Source organism: Natrix helvetica (assembly GCF_964273705.1).
Source record: "Natrix helvetica genome assembly, chromosome: 3".
NCBI lineage: Eukaryota > Metazoa > Chordata > Lepidosauria > Squamata > Natricidae > Natrix > Natrix helvetica.
The window spans coordinates 116408256-116435457 of NC_138549.1; the positions used below are offsets into that span (position 1 = coordinate 116408256).

Sequence of the window (27202 nt, forward strand, 5' to 3'; positions counted from 1 at the left end):
CTACTGAGTTCCACTAAGCTTACTCCCAGATACGTGTCAATACAACTGCAGTCTAAGGAAGAAACAGAAATAAAAATGTAAAAAGACTTCAGCAGGGAACCTTGTCACAAAATATGCCTGATTCCACAAATGTAAGACTCCTACTTTTTTAGTATTTTCTCAGAGAAGGAAAAGTAGCATTACTACATTACTGAATCACAAATCTTATCTAGCTTTTCACTAGCAAGAAGCCTTTGCTCAAGCCTCTCTTGAAAAGCAGCATGTTAACATAATCTGATATTTTATTTTCTAGATATGTACACCCATATACACTTTGTGGAAGGGGGGGGGGGTCAGGATGAACAGAGCGCAAGAGCTTCTTCCAGGTAGCAAGGACAAAAATCAGACCACCGTCAGCAAGACCATCATCCTTCCAGGTTTCAGTCTTCCCATGGACTCATGTCCGTATCAATAGCCACGCAATTATAAGCTGCATAACGCAATTTTTCTTCACAAACTTTGGCACTAGAAATAATTTTTAAAAAAGGTTAACATTTCCAGGTATCCTGAAAATCCCCAGTACATCTCTGGCTTACCTGTCTATAGTTGTTCAATGAAAGTTACCTCGCTATCATAGACTCCCGGTTTGCCTGTGTTGTGGTATAGATCAATACTTTCCTTCTTACATTTCTCTAGTTCTTCCACTCTATAACTCTCTTCTCATTATCTACTGTGAATATCACTTCCCTAGTCAGCATGCAACAGTCCTTTCTGTTCTGCTATTATATAATCTCCCCCAAATTGTCTTTCCTGTGTCTCTGTCTCACAGTGGTGGGGAACGATGGCGCCTTTAGGACTTGTGGATTTCAACTCCTGGAATTTCTGAGCCATCATAATTCTTGGAGTTGAAGTCCGCAAATCATAAAGAGGCCATTGTTCCCCACCTCTGCTCTACCATAAAAAGGGTTTCTAGAGCAAGACTTACGAGGCGTAGTTGGGCAAAAAGAGCGTGCTAGAGCAGGTGGATGATTCAGGGAGGGCATCAGTGGTCTCCGAGCTTGGCCATAAGACAAAAGAAAATAAGGTAAGTCAGAAGAATCTACCAGATAATAAAACTCCAAAGGACCAGAAATCAGTCTTCTCTCCCAAAGAGAGAAGCGGGACTCACCCCAATTTATCAGGATAGATGTAAATTCGAGCTGGAAGTCTGCTTCTCCCCGTAACAAATCTCAGAAAGCGACTACGATCCTCTAAGGAGAAAAGTACATGGTTTTCATCAGTTCATCACAAGTCCCTCTCCATAATATACCTCCCTCAACATGGTCTCAAGATGCTAGCCTTGGAAAGCAGGAATTACTTTTTGTTCCATGAGTCAAAATGTAACTTGTAACCAAATACAGTACATGATAGAAGTTGTGATAACTTTTCACCTTCTCTATTCTGCTATAATTTGCTTAATCTGACACCACTTCTCCCCTCGTTATCTGAAATAATGGGCCTTTTTTTTTTAAGAAAATAAAAATGTTTACAGCAAGTTCGGTTCTCAACAATGGGTTCTGCAGGAGTCTCTATGGTACTTCTCAATGGGAAAAGTTTCTTAAAATACGCTTGACTCTGCAAACATTTAATAAACGGCAGAAAATCCCTTACACCCATTATTACACAACAGTGAATATTTGTTTACCCTGCTCACCATTAGTAAAGTTGTTCAAGGCCTCCCAAAAGTACTGAATTCTGGTGTCTGATGGCTCAAAATCCTCAAAGCGAGCTGTAAGAAGATAAAAACAAACAGTGCAGAAACAGTAATGCCAACTACATACCAAGATCCAGCTGATTAGAGAGGAAGAAATATTCATTAGTTGAGAGGCAAAAGATTTTACTAAATTAGCTCAAACTCACCACGCACTTTTTCAATAAACTAATTGTGCTGGGATTCTGTACTAGCTAGAAACTGCATGGGGAGCGAACAGTAGGTACAATGAAGAACATGTAAAATATATTCCTCAAGATGAGAGCATTCTAATATACAACAACAAGTCCAAGTATCAGAGATAACATACTGAGTTTCTTCAAGGCCTCAACTGTAACTTCTGGGTCACCACAGACCTTCTTCTCCAGTTCCTGCCAAGTGAGGAGATCCAAGACAGCCTGAGGAACTACCTTCAGAAGTCCAGCCTGCATGGCTGCAATCTGGGAGAAGATTAGGAAAAAGAAGTAAGAAAAAATACGTAAGATCAAAAAAGAGATATGTAGGAAAAAAAGTTCTTCCAAAAACACATAACTGTTTTCTGACAAATCCACGAGAATGTATAGTTTTCTCTTAAATTTTCCTCAATATTACCTCTGTAACATCTGTGTAATATCTGTTCTTATCAGTTTAATATCTGACATGTTCTCTATTTGAAGACTACATATTAAATGGATTTTGGAACTGGGAGACAAAGAGCCGCGATGGCGCAGTGGTTAGAGTGCAGTACTGCAGGCTACTTCTGCTGATCACCGGCTGCCAGCAGTTTGGCAGATCGAATCTCACCAGGCTCAAGATTGACTCAGCCTTCCATCCTTCCGAGGTGGGTAAAATGAGGACCCAGATTGTTGGGGGCCGTATGCTGACTCTGTAAACCGCTTAAAGAGGGCTGTAAAGCACCGTGAAGCAGTAAGTGCTAGTGCTAGTAATCAATTCGCTTAAACATTGTCCAACACCTCCTAAAACATGTTGATACAGATCAATGATAAACTATAGGGAAAAAAAGCAATGATTATACTACTAAAATGCCACAATGAATTACCTGTTCCTTACTCTCATTCAGCCGTGCTTTCTGTACCAGATGGATGAACTGTAGCCGGTCCTCGTAGTGTACTGCAGTGCGAATGCCACCAGGAATAAGTTCTACCATGCGCTGGTCACTCAGTACAGTGGTATAGGTCAACTCATTTCCAAACTTGAATTCAAAGGTCTCCTTGTCCATTCCTTCCATCATCTCCAGAAGTTTTACCTGAGTGCATGGAAAGAAACCAAGAAAATTAGAAAGCGATCGCTGGGATTCTGATTAAATTGAAGCCATCATTATGTGGTGTAATAACGTAGGGTCAAAGTGTTTTCAAAAGGACCAAAAATTATTATGCTTAAGAGATACATTTGATGGTTTTGACAGATGTTAGAATATATCTAGGTTATCTCCACTACAAAAACTAAGGTGCAAGGATGTTCTAGCCCTCCTTCTCAATGACTATTTAAAAAAACCAACAAGTTCAAGCCACCAGCTCAATTATGTATTGTTCCATATTTCTAGTCCCCAACAGCAAGTAAATGGAGAGAAGCCTATACATCAGTTTTTAACCCTGAAACAGAAACACTACCCATGACTTACCAGCATCGAGTCAATAGCAGGGAAATCCTTATTCCAACTCACACCTTCACCTGTCAGTTGCTTCCAAACAAAGCCAGGCAAAGCAAGAACCTTGAACAGAAAAGAAGAAGATAAGCAGAACTTTAAGGGTAGTTGCAAACATTTGGATCTCTCTATGTCCAAACAAATTCTTCAAAAATAGAGCGAAGATACTCTTTTATTTCAAATATGGCTGCTTTGTTTCTGTTGTGATAGGTTTCAGAGTTTTTCAGTATCTTGAAATTATTTTAAGTGCATTTCTTTTTGTCAGCTGCCTTGAACTTTTTATTAAAGTGGTATTTAAAAAATAAAATTAATAAATGTATATACATAAGAATTAAACAGAATATTGTCTCCAACTTAAGGCATTAATTCAACAGAATACCATAATCTTAGGCAATGAAATGGGCAGTAGGAATAATTCTGAGAATAAAGGGAGGAAAAAGCATTTTCAAACTTGCAAAATTTTGTCACTGTAACCTTATACTAAAATAGAGTTCTTTGGCATCATAGTTGGGGTTCTTGGAAGGGCTGTAGATGCTAGGGCTAAGAAACTTACTATTTGTATATTACAGACGCTTATATCCAGAATTGGGAGTTATTTGGTCAACTGTCCTCCATTAAAGAGAAGGATAATTTGTATTGAGAAGGACCCACTATAAACATTTATAGTTCAGCATTGCCCCTTCCTAACTGCATACTATGTCCAAGGGTCAGGTAGATGGTGCTTTATTGCCAATGCATCTATTTGTAAAAACACTTACATTTGTGACAACGAAATAGGAACTATTGTCCCAAGTTATCTCAAATGTCTGATGAGAATATAGGCTCTATAGAAAAGAGGGTTGTTGGTTAGTTCTTTGCTGTGCTGATTTATAGTTTCAGATAGAAAATGTTTGATAATTCCGTATGAAATTGAAGACCCACCTGTTCCGACTAGCCGGCCTGGCTTAAATTTAGAGCTTCTCCACCTCTTGGGCATTTTTAATTGTTAATTGTTAATTTTTTAATTTTTAACTGTCATTGGGATTTTAATTGTTTCAAAGTACTGTAATTTATTTATTTATTTTCTACCTCCTCCATATTATATTGTGATTGTTGCTATTGTACGTCGCCCCGAGTCCCTGGGGGGAGAGGGGGCGACTAAGAAGTCAAATTAAATAATAAATAAAATAATAAATAATAATAATTGTTTGATGTGAAAAAGAGACAACTTACACTTAACCCTAGGCTATGCCAAAATTCTAAATTAAAAAAGAAACAAAGTTTTCGAATTAACAAACCAAATGCATCTATGAAAGGGAATAGCCATAAACATAAATAAAGGAATCCCAGAGAAAAGGGAACATATGCCTCAACTTGATCAACAAATAAGAATGAAACATTCAACTTCAAGGAATAGATAGTTGTTCCTTCTGGAATGACATTTTTTCAATATCCCCCCACGTTCCGTGACATAAGGGGAGTAGACTTGCAGGTTAACAATTTTTAAAGACATGGAAGCATCTAACAGTCCCCATTTTTGTTCCTATAGTATATTGGATACAAGAGAGTGATAATTTTTCATTCTTTTAAATGATTACATAAATGAAGGAAAGAGCACATGTTCAGAAAACATGTCTACAGAAAGTCTGAAGTTACTTGAGTATGAAGAAATATGGCTTCTGGTGTCAAGGAAAAATTAGTCAATATTGGATATTAACCAGAAATTCTTTGCCGCGTAGAGCTGCACCCATTATTTGCCCAATCCATTCATATTTGAGGAATTCCTTGCAGGATGGGTTTGGGACATACATGTCTCGGGCCTCTCCAGTTCCACTGCCCTAAAATGACAAATACCTTATTTAAAACAATCAATTAAGCAACAGTGTAATTATATCAGCATAACTCCATACAAGAACTCCCAATTCAACACCATAGCACCTAGCAATATATAATCCACCAAAGGCCAACAGAGGTACTGCAACATTTTCTGGCACATGTTAGTGCCTTAACCTGGACACAAGAAATTTAAAAAACAAACAAACCCTGATCTGAAGCACTTTTAACACACTGAAAAGAACAAACAGGTGTAACAGATAAAATACAGCTCTGGAACACTTGATCGAACTTTCTTGAGGCTGGAAGGTGGAGCTCCTGGCTGCGAGAGGGGAGTGAAAGAGATCCATAGGACTACAATAGAGTAAAAATGTCTCATTTCATTTGAACTTTCCTGGGGGTGGAGGGTGGAGCTCCTGGCTGCAAGAGGGGAGTAAAAGAGATCCATAGGACTACGGTAGTGGCCTAATGGCGAGCGAATCATATATCTATAAACCAAAAATAGCAATAATATATTCTGGGTTAGTGCGCTTGAGACTGTGTTTTTATTTCAAAATGACCATCTTAATTCAATGTAATAGTTGTTTTGCACCTGTCTTTCACAGTACTCTTTTCAAATTTGAATACTGTCCCCTTTGTAAACAAATTACTAGACTACATAGACACATTATCTATCTTGAATCTCTAATCTGTGCTCTCCAAACAAAAATTAGGTGCCAAATTCGGCCATTCCACTTTATGGAGATGCCACACTACCAGCCCCCTCTACCTCATCCCGCAAGAGAAGAGCAGTCTGGACAACTGTGGGATCTGGCAGGATGAGAGCTGTGAACCATAAACACAAAGCTTTTGCTGTGTCCCAGCATAACAGTTATAGCGCCCTTGCTGACCTTAATGGGGACACTAAAGTGACAGGTCAAGGTAGTTGTGATAATCATGACTCAAATAAGCAGGGGATCGTGGTCCAAAACGAAGAACTTACTTTGGAAAGGCAAAAGTGTGAATCAGGTATCACACATCAGTTGCAAAAGAAGAGCAAGGTATCCAAAAAGAGAAGTCACTTTCTGGTTGGTGATTCAATCGTAAGGGGTGTAAATTTAGGAAAGGACATGGAGGTTTCGAAAAAGGTCAGGTGTCCACCAGGTGCTACTGCCAGCAGAGACAAGAGGCGTATTCTTAAGATAGTCAAGAATGTAAGTAAGGCCTGTGATGTTGATGCTATTATACAGATGAAAACTCGAAAAATTAGAGTATCGTGCAAAAGTTCCCTTATTTCAGTAATGCAACTTAGAAGGTGAAACTAATATATGAGATAAGACTCATTACATGCAAAGCAAGATAGTTCAAGCTGTGATTTGTCATAATTGTGATGATTATAGTGTACAGCTCATGAAAACCCCAAATCCACCATCTCAGAAAATTAGAATATTACATGCAATCAATAAAACAAGGATTGTACATAGAACAATATCGGACCTCTGAAAAGTATAAGCATGCATATGTACTCAGTACTTGGTTTGGGCCCCTTTTGCAGCAATTACTTCCTCAATGCGGCGTGGCATGGAAGCTATCAGCCTGTGGCACTGCTGAGGTGTTATAGAAGACCAGGATGCTTCAATAGCGGCCTTCAGCTCTTCTGCATTGTTCGGTCTCATGTTTCTCATCTTTCTCTTGGCAATGCCCCATAGATTCTCTATGGGGTACAGGTCAGGCGAGTTTGCTGGCCAATCAAGCAAAGTAATCCAACAGTCATTGAACCAGGTTTTGGTGCTTTTGGCAGTGTGGGCAGCTGGACGTCCCTTCCGAGGAAGAGGCTACGCTCCAAGGATGCCAAAATGCTACACCTGCAACCGTGTGGGACATGATACCCGGGATTGTCCCCAACGAGTTCCAGCTCCCATCACGCACCAGCCCAGAGGAACAGACTCCAGAGGCAGAGGTAGAGGCGGAAGACAAGGTCGTCGTGGTCCAAGGCGTGATCCACAAGCTCCACTTGTAACACTGGCCATAACCAACGTTCCACAACCTGATCCAATGTTCGACAGACGTCTTTTGTGGACTTTAGATAGTGGAGCAGCTGTGCACGTTACCCACAGAAGGGAACTTTTCACAGAGATGGGCGAACCAGAGCCCGAGTATCAAGAACTGTATTCCTTCACCAACCACACTTGCAAGGTCATGGGAAAAGGAACTGTTTACATTGAAGAGCTCGATACACACATCCCTGATGTTTATTACATACCTTCAGCAACCAGTAATTTGCTTAGTCAAAGTCACTTGTCTAGAGATTTAAAGTTCCAGGTTCACCACCTCGAAAAAGCAAGTTACTTAGTTAAAGATGGAGATATTGTTGCTGAAACTATGCTGATTGGTGGTGTTTATTACTTAAAGCCAAAGCCTAAAGGGCAAGCACAGGCAAGTATGCAAACTCCAAAAAGGCACAACACAGGCCCAGAGAGAGTTGGTTCAGAGAGAGAAACCGTTACTGTGCCAAAGGCTCCTAAAGCCAACAAACAAAGAAAACAGAAACAGGTTGCTCAGAGCAAGCCTGAGGGTCCTCATGAAACTGTTAATGTTGAGAATTCACTAACTGGTAAACCTTTGCATTCCAGGTGTATTCACAAGTGGCACAGAAGATTGGGACATGCCAGTTTCCGTGTTCTTAGAAAGATGCCGGAGTTCGCAAAAGGTTTGGATCTAAAGGGGTGTAAGGTGTTTTTGGATTGTGCGGTTTGCAAAAAGGCCAAATCCAAGGCGGCTGCAATTCCAAAACACGCTACACGCCGGTCAACACGCATTTTTGATTTGGTACACACTGACATAGTAGGTCCTTTCCCACCAACAATTGGTGGCAGAAAGTATTTTCTAACAATAGTAGATAATCATTCTAGATATGGATTTGTATATCCTATGAGAGAGAAATCTGAGACCTTTCAAATCTTTAAAGACTTTGCAGCTTTTGTTTCTACACAATACCAAGTTCGCATCGCCAGAATCCAGAGTGACCGTGGTGCAGAATTCATGTCTCAGCGTTTCCAGGACTGGATGCGTAAGAATGGAATTCTTCATCAGACATCCCCATAAATCTCGTCTGCAGAAGGAAGCATGAAGTGCTCCAAAATCTCCTGGAAGACGGCTGTGTTGACCCTGGTCTTAATGTCCTGTTGCTCAGTGGTCCAAAGTCCTCTTTTCTGATGAGAGCAACTTTTGCATCTCATTTGGAAACCAAGGACCCAGAGTATGGAGGAAGAATAGAGAGGCCAATCAAGCACAGTAATCCCACGGTCATTGAACCAGTTTTTGGTGCTTTTGGCAAAAGTAGATGAACTTTTTGCTAGTCAGCTAACTAAGGTATAACTAAGATACCACAATAGTAATGGGGGATTCTAACTTCCCCAACATCAACTGGGAAACAAACTGTGCAGCAAGTGGAAGATCCAACAGGTTCCTAATAAACCTAGTAAACAACTTTGTTTCCCAAAAAGTAGAGAAGGGAACAGGGGAATCAGCATATTGGACTTAATTCTTACTAACAGAGAGGAAATGATAGAAGGCGTTGAAGCTACAGAACCCTTGGGGGAAAGCGATCATGCAATACTGGAATTCAACATTATGCAAACACAAGTAGTAGAACAAAGTCAAGCTAGAGTATTGGACTTTAAGAGAGATAATTTCAATAAACTTATAGAGAGCTTGGGAAGGATTCCAAGGATGAGAATTCTCAAGGGGAAAACAACTCAAGAAACTTGAGAAATTTTGAAAAATGAGATTACAAAAGCCCAGTCTAGCACAATACCAATGAAGAAGAAAAATAACAGCTCCCAAAAGAAACCAGCATGGCTGCATAAATAACTTTCTGACAAATTGAAAGACAAAAAGGATAAATATAAAAAGTGGAAAGAGGGGACATAACTAAGGCAGAATATCAGCAAATAGCCCAAGCCTGTAAAGATGAAGTGAGGAAAGTTAAGGCTCACAATGAAGAAAGACTTGCCACTAAAGTAAAAAATACCAAAAAAACCTTCTTCCAACATGTTAAAAACAAGAAAAAAGTTAAGGAAACAATTGGTCCATTGCTGGGAGAAAATGGCAAGAAGGTAACAAGCAATAGAGAGAAAGCAGAACTATTTAACTCATTTTTTGCATCTGTCTTTACACAAAGGGAAAAAACAGTCCAACCTAACAAAAACAGCACCATAAAAATCAGATTAGGAACACAAGTTGAAATAGGGAAGAAAATGGTAAGTGAGCACCTGTCTACCCTAGATGAGTTCAAATCACCAGGACTGGATGGATTACACACCGGGGTTCTGAAGGAACTGGTAGACGAGATCTCCGAACCACTGAACTATATCTTTCAGAGATCCTGGAGCACCGGGGAACTGCCAGAGGACTGGAAAAGAGCTGATGTGCTGCCCATCTTCAAAAAAGGAAAGTGCAGAGAAGAGCAACAAAGATGATTAGGGGACTGGAGACTAAAACATATGAAGAACAGTTGCAGGAACTGGGTATGTCTAGTTTAATGAAAAGAAGGACTAGGGGAGACATGATAGCAGTGTTCCAATATCTCAAGGGTTGCCACAAAGAAGAGGGAGTCAAACTATTCTCCAAAGCACCTGAGGGTAGAACAAGAAGCAATGGGTGGAAACTAATCAAGGAGAGAAGCAACTTAGAACTGAGGAGAAACTTCCTGACAGTTAGAGCAATTAATCAGTGGAACAGTTTGCCTCCAGAAGTTGTGAATGCCCCAACATTGGAAGTCTTTAAGAAGATGTTGGATAGCCATTTGTCTGAAACGGTATAGGGTTTCCTGCCTAGGCAGGGGGTTGGACTAGAAGACCTCCAAGGTCCCTTCCAACTCTGCTATTGTATTATTGTATTAATATTGCAATTCAATGGCATCAGGAAAGAATCCAGAAAACGGAGTGTTGTTTCTTTGCCATTAATGCCCCCGACACTTTATTTTCTTCTCAGGTAGCTTTTAGTTTTGTCTTAACAACCTGAAAGACTTGATCTATTTTTGGTTTGAGCAAAGAATGGCACCTGATTGGATGTGCGGACAAAAAAAGGCAGTGGGACGGGCGTCTCAGATGAACTAGGACACAACTCTTCAGACATATCAGCAATGCTGTCCCGGAAACCACCACCTGAAAGAAAGAAAACAAACAAAGCAAAATAAAGGGGAGCCCATTTTACATTTTTGCCAAACATCAACTTTCACTGGACTTTTAATCTTCCCACTCCCATCCCTTTAGAAAGTCTATTTCTTTTGTGGGAAGATTACATCCGGGGAATGGGGGTGGGGAGAATCAATGACTTGTCTAATCTACTTTTACATGGTCAGACCTTTGCAGGACTATTGTTCTAACAATAAAATATGATACTACTAAAAATACAACTACACAATAGCTATTTTTCTGGCCGTTGCAACAGCCAAATTTCCAGGTTTGAAATCCTATAACCTGGATTGTGTCATGCCGATCATCCAAACATGGTCCACAGAAAATCCAAATGCTCAATTACAAATTATCAAAATCAATAACATCTGCAGGTACCATTGTGATAATGGTGGACACAATAAAATAACACGAATTGGGAGCAAGGAACAAAATAAAACGAAAAAGGTTATTTAGACCTTTACATGGCCATTTTAATTCCATTTCCTCAAAACTGAAACACAAAGCCAAGAAACATGCTCTTATTCGACTTTTATTGAACAATGCAGAGGCTAAATTTAAGCAAGGCATCATTTGGGTCTAGGCAGAGTTTCAAACTTACCCTGGTCAATGATGCCCTCAGCAATGAATTTACATTCCCACCATTGATCATACCGCAATGGCCACCTGGGATAAAATAAAAATCAGAGCTATCAAGTGGGCTAGCCATTAGTCAAAATATTAGAGCCAATTATGATGAAGATTATGTTAACCTGTGATAAAAACAGAATGAAAGTGGCAAAAGTAAGCAAAGGTACATAGTAATAGGCACATTGGGTGCAATCCAAAAACAATGGCAATGATGTGACCTAGCCTGGGTAATAAGATATGTGGAAGAAAACAACCAGACTCAGAGAGCACCAAGGATCCCTTTCCTTGAAAAATGAACTTTTGGTTTATTTCCAAATCCTACGATAGTTGTCCTCCAGGCCTTTAAATTTCAGATCCCCAAAAACTTGAAATAGAAAAGGGCAAGGAAGAAAGGCAAATGGTTCAAGGATCACCCACCTATAATCCAGTGGCTTCTCATACTTGTCAGAAGGTTTCAGGCCTTCGTATACCTAGGAAGAGCAGAAAGTGCAGCTAAAGCTTTAACAGTGGAAGAAAAGAAAACTTCACGATGGTACATATAGATGGCAAAGCAAAAATATCCTGCCCCTGAAGCCTCCGAGTGCATTTTAATTCCGCAGGAAACTGGGAGGGAAACAGTTGGTACTCAGGACACCAAAAATTACTTTCCTGGGGTGCCTTTCTGGTTAAGTAGATCCACAGCAAATAAAATGAAACAGCCTGTGTGATGATATGGCCGGACCCCTATATGAGACAACTCAAACTGCAACTCCTAGCTTATTGGCTGGTCTTGGGAAAATTACAATCTTGTGGGCCAATTTCTCAGTGATGCTAACAATAAAATGAAGGAAACCACTATAGCTCATTGATAGAAGAATAAAACTAGGCCAAAGAGAGAAATGTTAAACTGACACCTCATCAACCACAATTCCGGGGGGGGTGGGGGGGTATTAGATAAAAGCTCAAAGAAAATGAATTATTTTGATCAGAGGAGGTAGTCCTCACTTAATGGCAATTGGGACTGGAGCTTCTGTTACTAGGACAAAGTTGTGAAACAGGAGTCATGTATCCACACAACTCGGCAATGGAAATTCCAGCACTCCCTGCTGCCCCATCCTTAAGCAAATCAGCCTGGGTGTCAAATGAGGACATCATGTGGTTGCCATTTTCAACCTCCTGCTCATGCTGTCACAATCATGAGTTTGAGCACCAAGCATCCAAATTAAAATCATGGGAGTGTGGAGGGACCGTGATGGCCATAAGCACCAGGACTGATCATAGCTATCAGTCATTCAGTGCCATCGTTAAGTTTGAATGGTCACTGAACGAGAGGTTGTTAAATGAAGATTACCTGTAGAGCGGCAGTTCTTTTTTGATACAGGCACCAATTTCTTGGAAGGTAATTTTTCCAGGGACTGGGGGAGGATGGCTTTGGTTTGCTCGCTCACCCACCACTCAACTAGTTTAGTGGAAGACAATTTTTCCACAGACCAGGGAGGGGGGATGGCTTTGGTTTGTGTGTTGCTCACCTCCAGCTGTGCAACCCTGGTTCCTAACAGGCCACAGGCCAGTATCAGTCTGTGGCCTGGGGGTTGGGGACCCCCGTCATAGAGCAGTGATCCCCAACTTTTGTGGCTTGGCGACCCAGTGGGGGAGGGAGAGGAGAACTGGGTTGCATGAGCAGCGGGCCAGCACATAGCGTGAGCAGCATGCCGGCACACATGCTCATGTGCATGCAGCTAAAGTGGCTCGTGTTGAGCTGCGCATGTGTGCGTGCACACCGGCTAGCCACTTGTGCAAGTTGAGCTGTGCGTGCGCGTCCACATGTGCACCAGTCTGCCGCTCGTGGGGCCCGGTTGCAAATAGACCAAGGCTCAGTAGTGGGCCACTGTCCGAGGGCTGCAGATCCATCATAGAGGACAAAAGAATTAAAATTCAATTATTTACTGGCATCACACATACATTACATATGAAAAATCCCTGTAAAAGTTCTGTTATAAACTGAAGAATCAGTTTATAACAGGCGATTGTGAAGTGATGCTTCCCCATCTTAAAAAGGCTGCACCATAGTTGCCTGTTAGCTGTGATATAGACATCAACAGCATTTCATTCATTATATCAAGAGCAAAGTGTAAAAAAAGCACTCTGAAGTACTGAAGGAAATGACTGCTCCTGAACAATATTAATGCAATCTTTCCTACTTTGGTATTCTTTAGATGCTAAGTTCCATACCTCCCAGAATATCAGAGAGCCGTTTTGGAAATTATTGTCCCAACACATCTGGAGGATCCCATAGTGGGAGAAGGGCATGCTATTTTATGTGTTTCCCCTTACCTGGGTGAAGACAGTGTTTTTACAGGTAGGGTCAAGGGCAGGATTGTCGCGATGCTCCATGGCCAGGCGCCGGTTGATGTAGAGACGTGGCATGAAGTTGGGCTTGCTGGTTTCAGAGTCCTTGAGGCACTGGCTGATCAGCATTGTGCGTCGCTTGGACAGCAACAGAAACTGTTTGATATGCTGTCAAGGGATAAGAATTGGTTCAAAGAGGGCAATAGCCCAATATCTAATGCCTCACTTTCCCAGCCAGTTGGGCTCTATCATCATAATCACCAGCCAAGTATTCTTGATAGGCTGATAACTTAGTTCTTTTTCCTATCAGAAACACTCTGATATAGGAAAATGTGCATTTAATGAACAGACTCATTCTGATCTCTCCTTAAAAAAGCTGAATCACTTTTAATTTATTAAAGATTTATGAGCAACCTTGTATAAAAAATGGCCGTTCATATTTGTTAAACGAGGGCTTGTTAAATGAGGACTACCTGCGGATACCACAGAGGACAAAGAATGAAAATTCAATTATTCCATTGAGTTTTAAGTTGCCGTATTAATTTAAATTCGGATTTAAAAGGATCTCATTAGAACGATGAATAGAAAACTCGGTCTGAAGCTTGAAAAACGAACTTGAACATGAAAAGAAAATACAACGTGCCCATTCTTGCTAAAGTGAAGTTAGAGAGCCATCCTTTTTAAAATGCTGGGCTTGCTTATATAATGATTGAAAGAGAATTTCCCAGCAAGAACATCCTTACATCTTCTCTGCTACATCATTTTCAACTCACCTTCATAAAACAGGATGGCAGTGTCAGCCTGTTCGATTGCCTAGTTAGGTTGGAGCAGAGACATTTATTCAACTGCTTCAGCTTTCCCAAGGAAAGGCAGGTTGGGCTACTACAAAATGGTCACCATTACTGCACTGATTGGAGAAGGGAAAAAAAACTGATTTTGACCCATTAGTAGGATGTTTAGTCACCTCACCTTCAGTTCATTGAAGGTGCTGAGTGAATAGTCCCAGGCTGGTATAAGATGATGAAGCACACTGTCCAAGATCTTGATAAACCTATAGCAACAAAAAGAAACAGCACCCAAAATGTGGAAAAATAACTAAATGATGTACAGTAGACTCACACCTACATGCTAGTCATTCCCGAATCTAGGGGGCGCTGCTCATCTTCGTTTCAAAGCTGAAGAGCCAGCGCTTTCCAAAGACTTCTCCATGGTCATGTGGCCGGCATGACTAAATGCCGAAGGCGCACGGAACGCTGTTACCTTCCCACCAAAGGTGGTTCCTATTTTTCTACTTGCATTTTTACATGCTTTCTAACTGCTAGGTTGGCAGAAGCTGGGACAAGTAACGGGAGCTCGCTCCGTTACATGACGCGATTCCATATAATCATGTAAATAAAACAATATTATGATTAGACTTATATTCCATCTGTCCACTAGGCGCTCAAGATAGAACTCTTTTCCTCCTAATTTTTTTCTATGCATCCCTCCCCCACTGAGCATTATTTGTTTATTTCTAAAATGTACCTCCTACCCAAACAAACTCTCTGAGCCTTTATAAATAAAACTGTTGGGGGCATGACCATGAAATGAAGAATAACAATGAAAACGAAGAGAATTCACACGGTCATAATATTAGGAAAGACTAGTAGAAGAGTGAGATGCTTGCTGGTTTATGGAAGTAAGCACTCAAATAAGCAGTGCAATCAAAGAGATACAGTATTCCTAGGTGTAGTGGTATGTGGAAAAGAGATTTAGAAGAAACCCTCCCTAATTTTTCCACTTGCAAAGGAGACCGGGGCAGAATGATACTTTGAGACTTAAATGAAACTTTATAATAAAGTAGACTTGGTTCATCTGGTCATGTTTCCTGTTTCCTGCGACCAATCCGTTCTCACAGGGAGGGACTCCTTCGGGTGCCGTCCACTAAACAGTGTCAACGGGCGGCGCCCAGGATCAGAGCCTTCTCTGTGATGGACCCAACCCTCTGGAATGACCTCCCCCCCGATATTAGAACTATTACCGACCTCCGCTCCTTCCGACAGAAGCTTAAGACCCACCTGTTCCAATTAGCTGGCCTAACTTATTTATAGTCCCATTTTTAACCTCCTGGCAAACATCTTATTGGGTAGTTTTTAAGGGTAATTTTAATGTTTATTTGTATTTTAATTCAAATATTGTACAGTGCATATCCTACCTCCTCCGTTTACCTATTTGTATATTTACGTATATCTATATTTTATATTCATACTGTTTTAATATGACTGTACACCGCCCCGAGTCCTGTTTAGGAATGGGAGCGGTTTATAAATTAAAATTTATTATTATTATTATTATTTCCTGTGCCTAGTAAGGCTGAGACCAATCTGGCAAGTCTCAAAGTGCAATCCTCCTTCCCCCAATCTCCTTTACAGCCTGAGACACTAGAGAGGGTCCAAAGAGACTTCTGACCTGCCCACTATCCAGCTGTAGGCTATGCTATCTCTTCTCTGACCATTTCCTAGGCAGTTTATCTTTGTCCAGTCTCCCAAGGTCCCCACATACTACCCTGTTTCCCCGAAAATAAGACCTCCCTGGACAATAAGTCCAATTGGGCTTTTGAGCGTATGCACTTAAATAAGCCCTCCCCCAAAATATTTAAACGCAGGCACAGCCAGTCGCCGCCATTTCCTGGGGGAAGGGGGGGGGAACATACCCCATGCAGCCCACATGCACCTTCCATCCATGCAGAATGCAGAGGCCACTCCTGCAAACCCTAGCGACCACTCCTTCTCTTAGAGGGGGCCACAAAAAGAGCGGCAGGCCCAGTGACGCTAGGGCTGCAAGATTGTGCCAGAAACAGAACTTCCGGCCCTCTCTGGATCAGCTGATCTGTGGGCCGAGGTTAAGGGGCCTCCTATACCTCAAAAATAATAAGACCTTCCTGAAAATAAGGCCAAGCATTTATTTTGGGGGGTCAAAAGAAAATAAGACCCTGTCTTATTTTCGGGGAAACACGGTATTACACTAGAAGAAAATTGATACACACCTAGGGTGGGATAGTGATCAAAAAAGATCTTGATGCTCTTTTAATTAATTCAACTGCTTGCAGAGGCCTCTCACATATTTTCTTATACCCATCCACAGTTGTGGAAATGTGGCCCATTAGAACTTCTTTATTGGCATTCCTAACTAGCACTTCCATTACCTCTGCAGGATCACAGCACGCCAATATAGGACATCGGGGTCTCTCCCTTCCAGTCGTGGATACCTCACTAGGTTGGCTGGTTGAAACATATCTGCATTGAGCCCCAATTCTCGTTGCCGAGAAGATTTGATCTTTATGCCCCGGAGACGGACATCAATCCCATCATCTGCATAAAAGGAAAGGACCGTAGGCAGCAAGCAAATGATTTAAATAAATAAATAAATCCTCTCTGTATATAGAGAGAAGAAATTACTGTGGGGGGAAAAATGTGGAGCAGAAAAATGATACCTCCAAGAAAATACCTTTGTTTTTCAAAAGGATGCAGGCCTTATTTTTCAAGAATAGACATGATTTGGATTTCAAGAGACTTGACAACAAAATTAAGAGATTTTACCGAGAGAGGTTTTTGCAAACCATAATCTTGTTAAGTCGGGTTTATAAAAGAAAATCTAGTTCTTTCAGATGGACACTAAAGGATGTACTGTTATAAACAGAAGAAATTGTTGAGGATTCCAAAAAGAAAGTAAAAATGTTTTTTTGTCTTTTTCCTTTTCTCTTTTTTTTTCTTTCATTGATTTTTTTTTTAATTCGGTATAAATTTGTATAGTTTTTATGTTCTTTTTAAAACTATAATATGTGCCTGTCTGTCTGTCTGTCTGTCCCTGCATCTGCATCATCTCCATCATCATCATCATCATCACCACCACCACCCCATGGCAGTTTATTTGCTAATAATGGGCTTTGCTGTTTTCCTCAAGCACAGAGCCCATAACTGAGGTAACTGAGGTGTGATAAAGAAACTGTTACATTTGGCTCTTTGTACTTGCATACAGGTGTAATAAAATCCCAAATTAGAGTTTCAGAATTACCAAATGATCCTCCCAAAGATTAAAAACGTCATCCTCATATTGACACCCACACACCTCTGCATTCCACAATGCGGACTTCAATAACAGGCAAGTGAGTAGTCATGTCTTCCAACACACACACGTCCCCAATGTAGCTCCTAGGGACAAAAAAAACCAAAAATAAAACCCATCTGTTTCATCTTGCACATATAATCCTCCCCTCTGGCAAACCTTTAATTTTATGTATCCTGTTTCCCTCCCCAGATAATAAGCCCAATCAAGCTTTTGAGCACCTGTGCTAAAATAAGCCCTCCCCCCCCCAAAATAAGCCCTTCCTGAAAATATTGCAACACAGCAGCAGCTGTGAGGTGACCACGCTCGCCTCCTCCTGCACCTCAAAAATAATAGGGCCTCCCCGAAAATAAGGCCAAGTGGTTTTCGGGAGGGTCAAAAGAAAATAAGACTCTGTCTTATTTTCGGGGAAACATGGTATCTGAAAACTGGGGACAAGTTACATTGGGTTGTGAATGGAACTGCGATCCAAAGACTCCTGGTTCTCATTCCAACCTTCTGAATTGCGCAAATTGATCTATTAAACTCCATTAGATGGGGCAGGGTTTAGGGTTAGTCTTGTGGGGGGATAGATGGTGGAAATTTGACTCCTAAAACAGTGGTGTCAGATAGGACATACAGAAGCTTGCCAATAGCTATTAGGCAAGATGCTAAAAAATATAGATAACACTGCCTAGTGTTTTGTATAAATATAACTATAGGTAGTCCTTACATAGCAACCACAATTAGCCCTGGCAACTCCATTACTAAGTACTGCAGTCACTAAGCTGAAAATCACGTGAATATCTCTGGCTCATGACATCACTTCCTATTCAATTGTTAAATGACGGTTGTAAAATGACGCTGTGTGACTGAGACTTGCTGCATTCTCCATTAACTCTGCTGGTCAGGGACCACTCATTACGCATGCGATCATGTGGCCGCAAAACATTGAAAATCATAAATGTAAAGATTTAATTGCAAAGCTATTTCTTGTCATGCCTTCTTAGCTTCAACAATTGCTAAACGAGGCAGTTGATAAGCGAGGATTACCTTTGCAATGTTTCTTTCTATAATTATGCTGATACTAATAACGCAGTCCTCTACTTTGATTTGTATGCTAGGCTTTAGGCAACAAGGAATTACGTACCAGCAAATTGGCCCAAAGTGGCTGGTTGCTATCTCTGTGAGCAGATTGCCAAACAAAGAATTTCTATTCCCTCTACACAACCTGACAATAGTTTAGTCCAGTGTTTCTCAAACTTGGCGACTTTAAGTCCTGTGGACTTCAACTCCCAGAATCCCCCGGCCAGCATAGCTGGCTGGGGAATTCTGGGAGTTGAAGTCCACAGGACTTAAAGTCGCCAAGTTTGAGAAACACTGGTTTAGTCCAAAGCAAAAGAGATGGAGTCCTTGCTTCTTACTCTGTTAATTCCAGACAGGCTAATAAAAGCATCAAGATAGTAATGATCTGTGGGCTTATTCATAATGTTGTTTCCTGCCTTAATTCCCTGAAATATGATAGCAATAACAATAGCATTTAGACTTACATACTGCATCAGAGTGCCAAATTGCAGGCAGCCAGCAGTCAGCAGAAGTGGCCTGCAGTACTGCATTCTAACCACTACACCACCTCTTGATTGACCCCAATATCAACAACCAACAACTGCATATATGAACCGCTAGCACTTCACCAGCGGCAACTGGACCATTAATTCCTTGCTTTGCAGCAGCCATTGATCAAGATAATACTCTTCATTTTCTATTCTTTCCTTCTCCTTCCCGTATCACAGGAAATGACGAGTTCTGGACAACTGTTAAACCATTTGAGTAAGATTTAGGAGGATGACTTCGTTCGATTAGCCTCCATCTCCCCTCACGGCTCTGACTCACTCATCAATGCCGACATCGCTCAGTTTCTTCAGATTATCACCCTCGCCACCATACACAGCCACTCTTTTTGGCATGAAATTCTCATCTGTTGTATCCACGGTCAAAAAAAGTTTCCTGATGAAAAGAATTGAAACAACAAATGTGAGACAAAGCAAAGGAGTATTAGGAAAACTTTCACAAGCAAGAAAGTTCTGGGAAGGTTGGAAATTCACAAGGAGCATTTTTTAAGATAAAAAACTCCTGCTCGAAACTTTCTGTTATTAGAATCCCTGTCAACAAAGGATTGTTTGGCATGCTTACAAGCTACCACTGGAGATGTTTGGAAACATGAAAACGCTCTTGGTATCCATTCTTGCAACCCTCTCCTGCAATTTTTAAATCAGAGAAAATATGATGGAAAAGGAAGAGAGAACTGCCCACCTTAAAACAGTTCAATCAGATTCAGTCTTTTTCTGAAATACTATACTTGGATTTTTTCAAATATTCTTCAAAAAGCATTGGAAAAAATAAGGATATTCTGAATTAAGAAGAGGGGGTATATCCTTCATATTTCTGTGATTCACTTTGTGTCAATTTGAACTTCAGGTCATTGTTAATAGAAAAAGCCACTAAAGAAGAAAAAGTGTTAATCTATCCCTGACATAAAAAGGAAATGGGACTGTAGAACTGCACATTTTTTGTTACAGTGTAATATAGTCTTAGCCGTACATTTATAGTGGAAGCATTTGAAAACCCTAGCACATTTACAGTATTGTGAAAGAAAATTGAGACGTTTTCCATTGTTCAGCATTTCTCAATTTTGTTTTTCTGAAAGAAGAATGCCTAGGCAAAAATCAGGCTCAGACTTTCAAACTACATTTCTAAACCCATCTTGATATACATTCAATAGAATACAGAAAACTGAATGAAAGAACAATTGTTTTTCAGGAAGGCCCAATAAATTAGAGCAGCTATCTCTAATTTGCAATCTGTTTGCAAAGACTGATCCTAAATCACGTTGTAGCTAATGACAGAGAAGAAAATCTTGCTTTACAGAGAAAAAGCTAGGAAAGGGAGGAGTGGATTTAATTACTAACTTTATTATGGTTCCTTTCTTCATGTTGAGACGGACCCAGTGTTGGCCTTGGGATCCATCACTCTCCCAGTAGGTGTCCTCATGGTTGTCGGTCAAGTATGAAACATTGAATTCTTCCTAGGGAAGCAGAGCAGCACATTAGCCCAGGCTGACATTTGAACCAGCCCTACTTATTCATACATGCCCATGATGAATATGCTTCACTTGAGAAGCATTTCAATGAAGTGCTGCATTTATTGCCCTGTTCATAGCCCATTTGGAGTACTATAGGCAACAAATTGGAGTGAGCTCAGAAAGGTATTAAGTTCTGGAGAGCAAGCTCTCAGAAGAATGGTGTGCGTATATAGAGATACAAATAAGAGGTGGACTTATTTTCTCTTATTCCAGAGGACAAGAGCCAATTGGTTAAAACAGAAGGAGGTAGATACATGGTGCAGCTTAGCAGGAACTTTCAGTGTGTACAAAGCAAAGATGCCCAGGGAAAGATGTCAGACAAAAATGTCCTAGCAGCATCTGCACTGAACAAGATGAGAGGTTTGTGGAGTAGATTACCCATGAGGTCATCATAGTTCTATCTTTCTAATCCTTTACAAAGACTAAAAAGATAGTTCAAAATTCAGAGACAAGCAAATGAAATATGAAAGTGCTGGATTGTAGTGTTATTTTCTGCTAATGTGGCCACACTGGCTAAAAATAATAGAAGTCCAGCATTACTGAAGAGGACCAGTCTAAAGAATAATGGTTATTCTAAAACTGAAATCGATGGTGCTTTTTTGCTGAGCTGAGCGGGGTAAGCAGACAATGCCTCTCATCCTTCCTCATCAACTGTGAAAGTTGCAAGAACAATTTACAGACGATATTTATAGACCACCTTTAGATTTTGCTTATCAACTACAAATTCATAATCCTTGACAAGAAGTTACAGATGATATTCTGGGGAAGAGTTTCCCCTACAAAGAAACTCATAATATTGTACCGTGTAAGAGGAGACATCGATGCTGTCCACGTACTGCTTGATACTACCCAGATTCTCATCCTCCTTGCCAATGTGGTCATAAAGGAAGTGTACCAGATCTTCATCACATTCATAGCTCCATGTGGGTGGAACAAACCTAAAAAAGCAGTGATGGTAGTCAGTAGCACAGAAGGAGCACTGAGGGGGGACAGTCAAAAACAGTAGTAACTAAAGTAGCTTTTAGTTAAGAATGTTTAGACTGATAGATGATCAGAGTAAATAATACATGGGATGCTTGGAATTGTTAGAGTGGTGTATAGCGAAAGTCAGGGGGGTGGGTTTGATTGGGAGGTGGGGGAGGGTTAGGGTGGAGGGTGGGGAAATATATATGCATAACTAATCTAGAAGATGGGATTAATGAAATATTGCCTCTTTAAGAGAAGCCTATATTAGGATTTATATATGTTTAATTAATTTAGATGATGAGGTTATTGGGTATTGCTACTTTAAGAGAAACTTATGATTGTTGGGAGGTAAGGGGACACAATATTTGAATGAGAAATTTATTTTAAGATGGGGGGGGTACAGTATTTGGTACAATATTTGAATGAGAAATGTTTTTAAGACGGGGGAGGGGAGGGGGTACAGTATGTGTATGTGATTTACATTATATGATGGGGGGGTAAAAAGGGGGAAAATTTGTTTGTGTAAAACTTTTTCAATAAAAAAAACAAACAGTATTATTTATTCCTCCATTCTTAGTCATGTTTTTCATTTCCTCATCCCATAATACATCTTCCAGTGTGTTACTTCAGTCAGCTTTTTACCAAAGAACTGTTTCCACTGGTGGTGGATGACAAAGCCTAACTCAACTCCGTAGGCCAAATCACTATTCCCAAAGTAATGGCACTGACTAATCCAAGCAACCAGTGGCCACCCACCCCAAATAAAATAAAATTACCGGAGTCTTTCTACTGCAGCCACATCTGGCTCCATGATTTTTGGCTTTGTTCCAAGATGCAAGGAATATGTTAAATCTACCACCTGTTCCCATCTGGAGTAAAAAAAAATGCAAAAAAATAATAAACATCAACTCCAGGTTAGAGGAACTGATTGGACTCTTAAGAGAAGTTCTAAGAAAAAGTTATGAGAACAAATCAATATGGACCAATATGTAGCCATTTGTGGAAGGTGCAACATTACATTACATTTCTAATCTATTTTGTTATGCAAACAATCTTTGTTGTTATACAAATTTATCAGATCCATAATTAATCAACAAATGTGAAACAATTTTTAAAGACAAATGATTCACTAATTTTAAATATCAGCAAATGATATTTAAAAAATAGGCATACCTAAATGATTTAGAAAAAAAAATAGTCCCTCTCCAGGATTTTCTTTTTGTGCCACACATTTTCTTCTGAGAATGCTGACAACCAAGAGATTCATGGATAAATAACATATATTTGCTTACGTTCACATTTGCAGAATCCTCCACAATGAGTCCTCCAAAGCCAACCAAGCAGAAGTGAGATTCTGTACCTGATCACTGGTTTAAAATCCATCCCAAAGAGCTGTTGCTGCCTCTGAATCCTCTCCATAGATTCCACTGGTACCAGCCTGTCTCCACTATCTGCATGCTTACACATAAGAATCCAGCCTTCCTCCAGGTCACAACCAGTCTTGTATTCCTGAAGTTGCTCCTATATGGTTAGAACACAAAGTTACATGAGCAGTAAAGTCTAAGTTGATAAAAAGAGGCTTCATTACTATAGTACAAATATATAGAATTTAAATATGCAAGACGTTTGCACTATTTGTGCAGCTCCAATTAAATCCTTATGTGTTATTACCACTTTATAATGCCTTGTATTCCACACTTGGAATGCTACATTCAGAGAAAGAGTGTAGAAAAGAGCAACAAAGATGATTAGGGGCCTGGAGGCTAAAACATATGAAGAACGGTTGCAGGAACCGAGTATGTCTAGTTTAATGAAAAGGACTAGGGGAGACATATATCATTATAGTGTTCCAATATCTCAGGGGTTGCCACAAAGAAGAGGGAGTCAAACTATTCTCCAAAGCACCAGAGGGTAGAAGAAGCAGCAATGGGTGGAAACTAATCAAGGAGAGAAGCAACTTAGAACTGAGGAGAAATTTCCTGACAGTTAGAACAATTAATCAGTGGAACTACTTGCCTCCAGAAGTTGTGAATGCTCCAACACTGGAAGTCTTTAAGAAGATGTTGCATAACCATTTATCTAAAGTGGTGTAGTTTCCTGCCTGGGTGGGGTGTGTGGAGTAGAAGACCTCCAAGGTCCCTTCCAACTCTGTTATTCTATTCTATTCTTATGTAAATTTAGCTTGTATTTTTGTGATAATAAATATGCCTGTACAAACTTCTGAGTCAATGAAATAGTGAATAAGATGGTGAACTAGAGCTAAGAGCTACCAAGAGCTGACTATGTGGTTTTGAGCCAGTCATTTTCTCCCAGCCCAATTTAACTCAGTTACCGGAGTTAAACTCAGTTTGGGATAGTGGGGATAAAACAAAGAGATATTTATTTGCTCTCAGGTCCTGGAGAAATAAAATAAAATAATAAAATAAAATAGCAAGTTAAATTATTCCTATTCACTGCAAGTCACAATAATTTCCCATTTTTGGAAAAAACCAAAGATGTACAAGTACTGTGTAAAAGTTTTAGGCAGTGTGAAAAAATGCTGTAAACAAAGAATGCTTTCAGAAATATAAATGATTGTTTAGTTTTGTCAATTTTCAAAATGCAAAGTGAGCGAACAAAAGAAAAATCTAAATCAAATCAATATTTGGTGTTACTACCTTTTGCCTTCAAACCAGCATCCATTCTCATAGGTACACTTGCACAAAGTCAGGGGTTTTGTAGGAGTATGGTCAGGTGTATGATCAACCAATTATACCAAAAAGGTGCTAATGATCATCAATGTCACACGCAGGTTGAAACCGAGTCATGAACTGAAACAGAAATAGCTGTGTAGGAGGCTTAAAACTGGGTGAGGAACAGCCAAACTCTACTACCAAGGTGAGGTTGTGAAAAAGTTTCACGTCATGGCAAGATTGAGCACAGCAACAAGACACAAGGTAGTTATACTGCATCAACAAGCTCTCTCCCAGACAAAGATTTCAAAGCAGACTGGGGTTTCAAGATGTGCTGTGCAAGCTCTTTTGAAGAAGCACAAAGAAACGGGCAACGTTGAGGATCATAGACGCAGTGGTCGGCCAAGGAAACTTAGTGCAGCAGATGAAAGACACATCAAGCTTATTACCCTTTGAAATCGGAAGATGTCCAGCAGTGCCATCAGCTCAGAACCAGCAGAAACCAATGGGACCCGGGTACACCCAGCTACTATCCGGAGAAGTCTGGCCAGAAGTGGTCTTTATGGAAGAGTTGCAGCCAAAAAGCCATACCTCCAACATGGGAACAAGGCCAAGTGACTAAAGTATGCACAAAAACATAGGAACTGGGGTGCAGAAAAATGGCAGCAGGTGCTCTGGACTGATGAGTCAAAATTTGAAATATTTGGCTGTAGCAGAAGGCAGTGTGTTTGTCAAAGGGCTGGAGAGCAGTACATTAATGAGTGTCTGCAGGCAACAGTGAAGCATGGCGGAGGTTCCTTGAACTTTTGGGGCTGCATTTCTGCAAATGGAGTTGGAGATTTGGTCAGGATTAATGGTGTTCTCAATGCTGAGAAATACAGGCAGATACTTATCCATCAGGGAGGCGTATGATTGGCCCCAAATTTATTCTGCAGCAGGACAACAACTCCAAACATACAGCCAAGGTCATTAAGAACTATCTTCAGCGTAAAGAAGAACAAGAAGTATTGGAAGTGATGGCATGGCCCCCACAGAGCCCTGATCTCAATATCATCGAGTGTGTCTGGGATTACATGAAGAGACAGAAGGATGTGAGAAAGCCTACATCCACAGAAGATCTGTGGTTAGTTCTCCAAGATGTTTGGAACAACCTGCCAGCCAAGTTCCCTCAAAAACTGTGTGCAAGAATTGCTGATGTTTTGAAGGCAAGGGTGGTCACACCAAATATTGATTTGATTTAGATTTCTATTTTGTTCATTTATGAACATAAATGTTTAAGACTTCCATTTTTGAAAGCATTCTTTGTTGACAGCATTTTTTCACACCTGCCTAAAACGTTTGCACAGTACTGTATACAAATAAAGGTATGTTTACAGCAATATACAAATTGTCATCCTGTACAATAAATTGCATGTAATTGGCAATTTGATTAATTACAAAGGTACAGGATGGAATGGAAATTTGCGAGGGAGAGGGAGAAACCATGATGAAAGAAGTCAGTGGCAAACCACTCCTATTAAGAGACTACAAGGTATACCCATGGAATCATTAGGAGCCAAACTTGGCAAAAATGGGAAATCTGAACTCCTCCACCCACTCAGCCATTTTACATGACTGATTTACATGGGTGCCACACAGCCACAAATGGAAAGGGAATAGAATGGAGGTAAATAGGAATCTCCACCTCTATCTCAATCGTATTTGCGTTGTTTTATTTTCTAATTTGAAGTGAGCCTCAGAACCCTGGAACGCTTCGATTTAATAACTCTGCAGTGCCTCTGAACATATTCAGGGCGCAGCCCGACCTCTCTAGAGAAATATCCTGATCAGGATCTACTTGGATCTACTCGGAACTAACGCGGGATCGAAACGGTTTAAGCCCGCCAGGGTTTCGCTCCGTTTCTTCGGATTAGCCTCCAGGTCCAAAGGCCGCGCTCGAGAGAGAGAACGAGAGCCCCGCCTTGTCCCTCACCCTGGTGAGCTTCACCCAGAGCCCGTGCCCGTTGCAGTATTCCTCGCCGCTGGCTCGAATGCACGACCCTTTGCGCAGTTCGATGGTGGCCCTGCCCGGACCTTTCCTGATGCCGGGACCCGCACCGGCCGCAGCTTTGCTTGGGCTCTCCCACACAGATAGCAGGCTCCGGTCCGAGGCCGAGGCGGGTCCCTGGGCGCTGGGATCCTTGCAGAGCTTGTACTGCACTTCGCGGGGCACGTAGCCCAAAGCGGCAGGCAGCGGCTCCGCCCGGATCAGGCAGCCGGTCGCCTCGTTCAGGAAGCGCAGCCGGCCCAGCAGCAGGTGCGGAGACTCGCTGTCAGTCGAGGGACTCATCCCGCCTGTCTCGACGGAGCGAGCGGGAGCTGCGGCAGCCGCTCCACCGGTCCTCGCCTCTCTTTCCCTGCCGCAGCCGGCGAAAGCGCAACGGCAGTCAAGAGGAGGCAACCGAGGTTGCTTCCTGCTTCCTCCGCCGCCTCAATTCCGGCTGCTCTACCGTAAATCATCCTCTATCGGCGGAACGTAAATCAGGGCGGTCGTGATTTTGCGAGTCCGCGCCGTGGGAATATACCGCGGTTAGCCCTTGAGCGCCGGGGCTCTTGTTCTATTTGCCCGCTGGGGAGTTTCGAACCACCAACCCATTAAGATCTGCTTATTTTGGCTGCTTCGTACTTTTTTATTGAATAAATCACAATCAACTGGATTCAGGCAGCTTTCTAATCTGTAAAGACAGATTATACTGCATGGATTCCATTTTGGGTTAGGGTAATCTCTGAATCCAGCTCATGCTTTCCTAATCTAATGGATCAGTGATTATCATACTAATTCTGTCACTTCTGTCTCTTCTCTCCCAGAATCAAGCACCATTTTCTCACTGTCTGTTTTCTTAATAACATTCTAGAATGATTGAAAAAAGCACCTCTCTTAATCTTGAAGTTTCAGCAAGCAGTTTGTTTTGGAAGAAAGCCCAAGGCCATATTTCCTGTGGATTAGAGACCTAAGGTGCTGCCTTTTGTGGGATCAAC

At 41.1% G+C, this 27202-nt stretch overlaps 1 protein-coding gene across 1 annotated transcript; it reads right to left on the reverse strand.

Moving 5' to 3' along the window:
- Window positions 1-263: 263 nt before the first annotated feature.
- On the reverse strand, window positions 264-26662 carry HECTD3 (HECT domain E3 ubiquitin protein ligase 3). Its single transcript, XM_081948012.1, has 21 exons — window positions 26157-26662; window positions 22873-23033; window positions 22289-22381; window positions 21349-21484; window positions 20374-20489; window positions 19298-19411; window positions 17429-17511; window positions 16506-16671; window positions 14291-14372; window positions 13307-13489; window positions 11411-11463; window positions 10965-11029; window positions 10230-10333; window positions 5072-5191; window positions 3351-3440; window positions 2769-2975; window positions 2040-2169; window positions 1673-1747; window positions 1148-1229; window positions 965-1036; window positions 264-504 (listed from the first exon to the last, which is right to left on the reverse strand). Exons 1-21 carry the CDS (start codon window positions 26511-26513, stop codon window positions 420-422), a joined length of 2574 nt encoding a protein of 857 aa, XP_081804138.1. The 5' UTR covers window positions 26514-26662; the 3' UTR covers window positions 264-419.
- Window positions 26663-27202: the final 540 nt, after the last annotated feature.

Excerpts from the sequence above, each read along its gene's own strand:
- HECTD3 (XM_081948012.1), bottom strand. The coding sequence starts at position 26,513 with ATGAGTCCCTCGACTGACAGCGAGTCTCCGCACCTGCTGCTGGGCCGG. Across the intron at positions 22,382-22,872 it reads GATTTTAAACCAGTGATCAG|ATGGGAACAGGTGGTAGATT; the intron begins GTACAGAATCTC and ends TTTTTACTCCAG. Across the intron at positions 21,485-22,288 it reads GCTGCAGTAGAAAGACTCCG|GTTTGTTCCACCCACATGGA; the intron begins GTAATTTTATTT and ends CTGCTTTTTTAG.